At 55.9% G+C, this 7,493-nt stretch overlaps 1 protein-coding gene across 1 annotated transcript in view; it reads left to right on the top strand.

Moving 5' to 3' along the window:
* LOC106899350 (zinc finger protein 692-like) overlaps window positions 1-7,115 on the top strand; it is a 7,713-nt gene extending 598 nt beyond the window's left edge. The window contains exons 2-12 of the mRNA XM_014961138.1: window positions 4-125; window positions 245-276; window positions 908-1,297; window positions 1,585-1,633; window positions 1,800-1,943; window positions 2,262-2,390; window positions 3,708-3,770; window positions 4,090-4,168; window positions 4,614-4,728; window positions 4,959-5,058; window positions 5,987-7,115. Coding sequence (XP_014816624.1) covers window positions 4-125; window positions 245-276; window positions 908-1,297; window positions 1,585-1,633; window positions 1,800-1,943; window positions 2,262-2,390; window positions 3,708-3,770; window positions 4,090-4,168; window positions 4,614-4,728; window positions 4,959-5,058; window positions 5,987-6,392 — 1,629 coding nt within the window. The 3' untranslated portion in view covers window positions 6,393-7,115. The remainder of the gene's footprint in view (window positions 1-3; window positions 126-244; window positions 277-907; window positions 1,298-1,584; window positions 1,634-1,799; window positions 1,944-2,261; window positions 2,391-3,707; window positions 3,771-4,089; window positions 4,169-4,613; window positions 4,729-4,958; window positions 5,059-5,986) is intronic.
* The last annotated feature ends 378 nt before the right edge of the window (window positions 7,116-7,493 follow it).

Genomic DNA, 7,493 nt, shown 5'->3' with positions numbered 1-7,493 from the left:
GAGCTGGACGCGCGTCGCAGCCGGTGCCGCATCCGCATCGGGGGGCACCTGGAGCGATGGTGCCGCCTCAAGGACCAGCTGGGCTTCGCCCTCCACTCCCAGTTGGCCCAGTTCCTCCTGGACCGGTGAGCGGGGAGGGGGGGCACGACGCACCCAAAAAAACCCCAAAACCGTTAAAAAAATCCCCAAAATGGCCACAAAAAGAGGGGTTTTTGGTCACTCGTTTGTCCCTTTCGTCCTCCAGGTTCAGCTCCCACGGAGGCGGCTGGAGCAGAGGTTGGTGCTTCCCACCCACCTCCGCCCCCAAGTCCAGGTCGTCCTCGGTTTGGGTCCAAACGGGGGGTTAATGGTGAAAAGAAGGTTGGGGGGAGGGGGGGGAACCTCGTGAGGTGGTGGTGGGAACGTTGGGAGTTGGTGGGAACATCATGAGATGGTGGTGAGAACCTCGTGAGGTGGTGGGAACATCATGAGATGGTGGAGGTGGTGGGAACGTGGGGGAACCTCGTGAGGTGGTGGTGGGAACGTTGGGAGTTGGTGGGAACATCATGAGATGGTGGTGAGAACCTCGTGAGGTGGTGGGAACATCATGCGATGGTGGTGGGAACCTCCTTGAGATGACAGTGAGAACCTCATGAGGTGGTGGTGAGAAGCTCGTGAGGTGGTGGGACCATGGTGAGCTGGTGGTGGGAGGTGATGGAGGTGAGGGGAACCCTCATGAGACGGGGGGAACCTCGTGAGATGAGGATGGGAAGGAACCTCACGAGATGGTAGAGAAGGTGGAAGGAGACCTTTGTAGAACCTCCCACCCGCCCCACGTTGGTTCGATGTGATGGAGAACCACCAAAAAAGCCAACTTTGGACCTGATTTTCACCCGTTTTTGGGGGGTTTTTTTGGTGTCTTCACCAGGAGAACCCGAGCCCAACCTTCTCCCGGCCGATGCCCTCCAGCGCCTGGTGGCCCTGTCCCATGGTCATGGCCAAGAGTGTGGCTTTGTCCCTGACGTCAAGCCCCCGGCTCCAGGTGGCGCCTCCCAACTGGTGTGGGAGTGCGTGGCCGGTCACAGCTTCTCCTGGGGGGTGACAGGGGACAGGACCCCCCCGAGTGGCCATCATGGAGGAGGAGAAGAAGAAGAAGAAGAGGACTCGGGGTGCAAGTCCCCAAGGGTCACCGGCCGCCGGCGCTCGCTGCGGAGAGCGAGGGTGGCCACCGAGTCCAGGAAGGGACAAGCCAAAGTGGGAGAACCCAACGGGGACCAGAGAGAAGAACTGGGAGCTGCTGGTGACAACGGTCACACGGGTGAGGTCCTCCACGTCCCCTTCTCCATCCTCCTCTCCCCGTTGTCCTCCTCGTTCCCCATCTTCAGCCCTTCTCCCAGGAGGTTGAGGTTCTTCAGGAAGGGATTGAGCCTCCTGAGCAGGAGGTTGAGCCTCCTCCAGTAGCATTATTTTGGAGTGTCTTGGCCCTCGTTTCTTCTGGTCACCACACGATTCCTTTCTAAGGCTTCCCAACCTTCCTCCTCCTCCTCCTCTCCCCACATCCCACCTCAACCAGCCCCTGCTCCAACCTTGTCCTCTCCTTTGCAGCTCCCCAAGCTCTGACGCAGACGGGGACCACGGCAGAAGATCCCGGGAGGTGAGTGGTGGCCTTGGTGGGTCCTTCCCTGGGTGGAAGAACTGGGTTCTCTGGAGACGAAGGTCAAATTTGGACCCTTCCAGCTCATCCCTTGAGTTCTTGAGGGTCTTCCATGATTTAAAACCCCTTGGGACCAGAGTTGACTTTGAGCGTTGGGTTTCTGCAGGAGACACCTCCCGGAGGGGAAGACGGAGGAGGTGGCTCAGCCCCAGGAAAAAGAGGAAGAGGAAGATGAGGACTTGGCCGAGGACAATGACCTCACCTACGCCGATGACCTGCGGGATGAGAACTACCACCCATCTCTGGAGAGGTGAGGGCCACGGGGAGCTGCTGGGAAGGACTTTTGGGGGCACCTTCTGGCCTGGTTGAGGGTCTTTGCCATGTCCTACCATGGCCAATCAATGTCCTACTGTGTCCAACAGCGTCCAACTGTGTCCTACCACATCCAACCAATGTCCAATGACATCCAACCGATGTTCTACCATGGGAAATGGTGGCCAACCACTGTCCTACCACATCCAATGGCATCCAACCAATGTCCCACCACATCCAATGGTGTCCAACCACTGTCCTACCACATCCAACCACCTAAACCATCTCGCCCACCCCATGTCTTCTTCTCCCCCAGTGACTCTGAGCTGCAGCGACGACAAACCCAGTCCAAAGTCCGGAAGAAACCAGTGAAGGAGGAGCAGCCCCCGGATGAGCCCAGCCCCACCAGCTCCAGCCCAGTGGAGGAGAAGACTGGACGAGCCAGGTGGGTCACGGCGGCCACGTCGGTGCGGTGACACCAGGGACGGTCCTCAAGAACTTCTCTTGGGCCATCCGTGGCCACCAAGGAGCCTTTTGGGGCACGTTGGAGATGATGCTCCAACCAGAGGGGTGGAAACCATCCATCCCAAGGATGGTGGAGCTCTTGGGGGGGCCGGGGGTGTCCCCAAGGGACAACCTTCCTCTCCTGGTGCCACCACCGTCCAGAAGCTGCGTCGTCAGGTCTCGTTGGAGCTCATGAAGGAGGTTGGGGGGGGATGTGGACCTCGTTATGGGGTGGTCTTAATGAGTCATTGCTTCCTGGGGGGCTTGAAGCCCCCCTTGACCCACCACTGGGTGGACCTTGAAGGCCCTTCTTCCAGTTATAGGTCTCGCCCTATAGATACAGGCCCCTATGGGGCCCAGCAGCTCCACGGGGAGAAGCCACCAACCTCGAGTTGACAAAGTGACAGCGTGATAACGAGCAGGATTAATTAATTTACTCATTTCCGCCCTTTTTTTGAGGCCTAAAGTCGAGGTTTAATCACTTCCCAGCCCCGAGGGCTTCACAAATCACTATTTTTTTGTTCCAAAAAAGCTCAAATTGTCCATTATTTGCTGGGTCTTGAGGCGAGAGAAGGTTAAAGCCACCAGTGAGGATGGTCCTTGGGTCCGAGACACGAAGAGACGTCGTTTTGGTGGATTTTTCATCCAATTTTGACACGAGGAGGGTGTTAAAAAACCTTCATTTTACTGGAATCAGGGGCAATGACCCAAAACCGCCACTTTTTAGTGCTTCTTGGCCCAAAAAAGACAGCGCCGGAGGCAGAACGCGCCCCAAAGCTCCTCCATGTGAGTATCGTCCTCCTTCGTTAAGGCTTTTTAATTAATTTCCTTTTTGCTTTTAACCTGAAACCTCTGTTTTAAAAAAAGAAAACTTTTTTTTTTTTTTTAACGGATCTTTCCTTTAATTCCAGGAATTCGGCCCAAAACATCCGCCATTTCCACAGAGTTTGGGAGAAATTACAGACCATTGAGGGCGGCGCCGGCTCGAGAACTAGCTTAAATGTCAAAAAAAACGATGTGAAAAACGATGTAATTAGTAATAAAGAATATTTTTTGCTATTTTTAACGGCTGAAAAGTGCGTTTTTTAACAGCGAGAGCCCCAAAAATGGAAGGGATAAAAGAAAAACAGCCCCAAAAGATGGTTTTAACGTGGTTTTTTTTCGCTTGGAGACCCCTCAGTGATGATGCTGGTTGACCTTGGGCTTCATTTGGGGCTAAAAAAATCTAATTTTGAGGTCTTTTTCTTTGCCGTTGCAGCTGGAGGAGGAAGGGCCGACCCAGCGACGAGGAGGTGGCCCAGATCGGCCCCAAGAGGATCAGGTAGGACGGAGAAAGGACCATCCCTTGGGGTGGTGGGACCTTCCAGAAGGTCTTTATGGGCTTAAATTCAACTTTTGGTCGTTGCAGCTGGAGGAGGAAGGGCCGACCCAGCGACGAGGAGGTGGCCCAGATCGGCCCCAAGAGGATCAGGTAGGACGGAGAAAGGACCATCCCTTGGGGTGGTGGGACCTTCCAGAAGGTCTTTTATGGGCTTAAATTCAACTTTGGGTGGATAAGGAGGATCTAAAAAGGTTCCAAATCCTCCAAAAATGGCTTTTCCCACCTCTTCTCCCTCCCCTCGATGGTGGTTTCTCCACAGGAAGGCGGCCAAGAGGGAGATCCTTCTCTGCGACTTCGAAGGCTGCGGGAAGATCTTCTCCAACCGGCAATATCTCAACGTGAGGACAACCATCCCCCTCCCATCCACCCCCCCGGCCCCCTCTCTCCCCACTTCTGGGGGCCACCAGGAGGTTGGGGACCCACCACATGAGTTTTGGCCCATCTGAGATCTCTTTGGGGGCATCTTGGCGTTGGCCAAGAGGCGGAACCTCAACGGAAGGGGGCTCACGGACACGGGACTGGTTGGCCCTGGGTGTTTGGGGGTGTCCGAGGTCACTTGAGGTCCCACCATGAGGTCACCTGAGGTCCCACCACGAGGGCCGCTTGAGGTCTCACCATGGGGCAACCTGAAGCCCCACCACAAGGTCACCTGAGGTGCCACCACGGGGTTCAAGGAGCAAAACAGGGGACGTTGTCGCTGGAAGGAGCCCTTGGGCCTCCTCCAAGAGCAGCTTCTCCGCCCCCAACCTCCTCTTTTCTTACTTTTTCCCCCCAAAACGGCAGCACCACAAGAAGTACCAGCACGTCCACCAGAAGACCTTCACCTGCTCCGAGCCCAGCTGCGGCAAGTCCTTCAACTTCAAGAAACACCTCAAGGAACACGAGAAGCTGCACAGCGGTGGGTTGGGGGGGTTGCCCCCCCCCTAAGTCTTCTCCTGCCCCATAACCACGTCCTCACCACCCCCTTTCCCATCCCCTGGGAGATGTCACGGCGCCCCGTTGGCTCCTCCTTCCCAAGATCTACCACCCCCATCTCCTTTGTCAGCGCCAGGAAAGCGTTTTCCTTTCCCAAACTCCTCGTTTTTGGGAGGGATCGACCCATAACCCTTGGTTTCTCCTGCCCCACAGATAAACGGGACTACATCTGCGAGTTCTGCGCCCGCTCCTTCCGCACCAGCAGCAACTTGATCATCCACCGGCGCATCCACACCGGGGAGAAGCCCCTCCAGTGAGTCCCGCTCCCACCGAGGCGCCTTCCACCCCTCCGGGGGGGGGGAGGTCTCTTCTCGGAGCTTTTCCACCCAAATTTGGCCTCGGGGGGCCTGGTTCCACCAAGACCCACCTGTTGGTGCCTCAAGGTTTCTGGCCCTCAGGGGGTTGTGGTCCAGCAGCTTCGTTACCTTAATTAGCTGGGGTTTAATGAGCACTGGAAGGGGCCGTGAAGCCGCATGGGGTCAATGGTGGCCTCAAAAAAAGGGGGGCCTCCTCAAGGTTTCTGGCCCTCAGGGGGTTGTGGTCCAGCAGCTTCGTTAGCTTAATCAGCTGGGGTTTAATGAGCACTGGAAGGGGCCGTGAAGCCGCATGGGGTCAATGGAGGCCTCAAAAAAAGGGGGGGGCCTTGAAAATGGAGGCCTCAAAAAAACCTTGAAGACTCAAAAATGGAGGCCTCAAAAACCCTGAAGACTCAAAAATGGAGGCCTCAAAAACCCCCGGGGCCTCTAAAACCAGGGACACAAAAGGCATCGAAACCAGGTCCTAAAAACCTCCAAAAAAAATTGCAGCCTTGAAATCGAGGCCTAAAAACCAAAACAGGTCTCCAAAAAGAACCAAAACTGGGGCCTAAAAACCACGGCCTCCAAAAAAAATTGTCGCCTCAAAATTGAGGCCTAAAAAAAACCACCAGGTCTCCAAAGAAACCAAAACTGGGGCCTAAAAAAAAAAGAAAAATAATCAAGGCCTAAAACTTAAGGCCTAAAAACCAAACCACCAGGTCTTCAAAAAAACAAAACAACTGGGGCCTAAAAAGAAAAATAATCAAGGCCTAAATCTTGAGGCCTAAAACTTGAGGCCTAGAACACCGGAGGCCGTTTTTTCCCGGCTGTGCCCCTTTTTGGCCGTTTTTCACCCCAAATCGGACCCCGTTCTCTCCCCCCCAGGTGCGAGATCTGCGGCTTCACCTGCCGCCAAAAGGCCTCCCTCAACTGGCACATGAGGAAACACGACGCCGCCTCCTTCTACCGCTTCTCCTGCGACCTCTGCGGCAAGAGGTTCGAGAAGAAGGACAACGTCGCGGCCCACAAGAGCAAGAGTCACCCCGAGGCGCCCCCCGGGACCCCCCAGAGCGAGGGGGGCGGCCCCGGACCCCCCTCCCCGCCCTCGGGGCTGAGGAAGGAGAAGGTGGAGACGGGCGGGACGGGGGAACCCTCGGAGACGGCGGGGCTGGGGGACATCATGGCCGACGGTGGCCACCAGGAGAAGGTCCCGGCAGGGGGGTGTGGGGGGCACGTGGGGCAGGATCTCGGGGAGCCCCCGGGACGGGAGATGGACGGCAATGGCTCGTAGAGGGGCAACCTCCGGGTTCTCGACTCCTCAGCCTCATGGGTCCTCCTCCATGTTGTCGTCTTGGCATCCGGTTCTTGACTCAACCTCCGGGTTCTTGACTCAATCTTGGGTTCCCAACTCAACCTCCTCCACGTTGTCACCTCGGCCTCCAGTTCCTGACTCAACCTCCATGTTCTCGACTCCTCGGCCTCCCCGTTCCTGGTTCCTCCTCCACGTTCTCGACTCAACCTCCAGGTTCTGACTCCTCCTCAGGTTCTCGAGGCCGGTTCCAGACTCATCCTCTGGTTCTCAACCTCAGTTCTTGGCTCCTCCGACGGTTACGGCCTCGGCCTCCATGTTCTTGACTCAACCCAGCTCAACCTCCATGTTCTCGACTCAACCTCCGGTTCTTGGAGCCGGTTCCTGGTGCTCGGCCTCCGGTTCCAGACTCATCCTCTGGTTCTCGACTCGTTCTTGGCTCCTCCGACGGTTACGGCCTCGGCCTCCAGGTTCTCGGCTCCTTCTCCAGGTTCTTGCCTCAACTCAACCTCCAGGTTCTCGCCTCACGGTTCCGGGTTCAACCTCCAGGTTCCAGACCCAAGGAGGGACCAGAGACGATGGGACAACACCGACCCCTCCCCTGCCCCGTGTCCCGGTGCCAAAATCACGTAAAATGGGAAAATTCCCACCTTCCCCGGAACTCGCCCCAAAACTCCTCAATAAAGACTTCTTTTGGGGTAAAAAGTGGGGTTTCGGCACGCGACGCCCCCGTCTGAAGGTTTTGGGGTCAAAAAAGGGCAATTTTGGTCAAGAAATCAAGGGAATTGAGGCCGTTCCTGGGTTTGGCCTCATTTTTCCATCCCCAAATTTGTATAAAAAGCCTTTACAGGGACTTAATTTCAATTTTAAATCAAATTTAATGGCCCCGAGGCCTGTTTTGGGGGGGTTTTGGGTCGGTGGGAGTTGGGGTGGGATTTTGCGGGGGGGGGGGGGGGCAAAAACCACCCAAATTGATGCTTTTTTAGGGTTTTTTTTTTTTTGGGGTTTTTTTTTTTTTTTTTTTTTTTTGGTGGTTGGACTCGATGATCTCTGAGGTCCCTTCCAACCACTACGATTCTGTGC

This window comes from Calidris pugnax, unplaced genomic scaffold (genome assembly GCF_001431845.1).
Source record: "Calidris pugnax isolate Ruff unplaced genomic scaffold, ASM143184v1 scaffold660, whole genome shotgun sequence".
NCBI lineage: Eukaryota > Metazoa > Chordata > Aves > Charadriiformes > Scolopacidae > Calidris > Calidris pugnax.
This window is presented reverse-complemented; position numbering and strand designations above follow the sequence as displayed.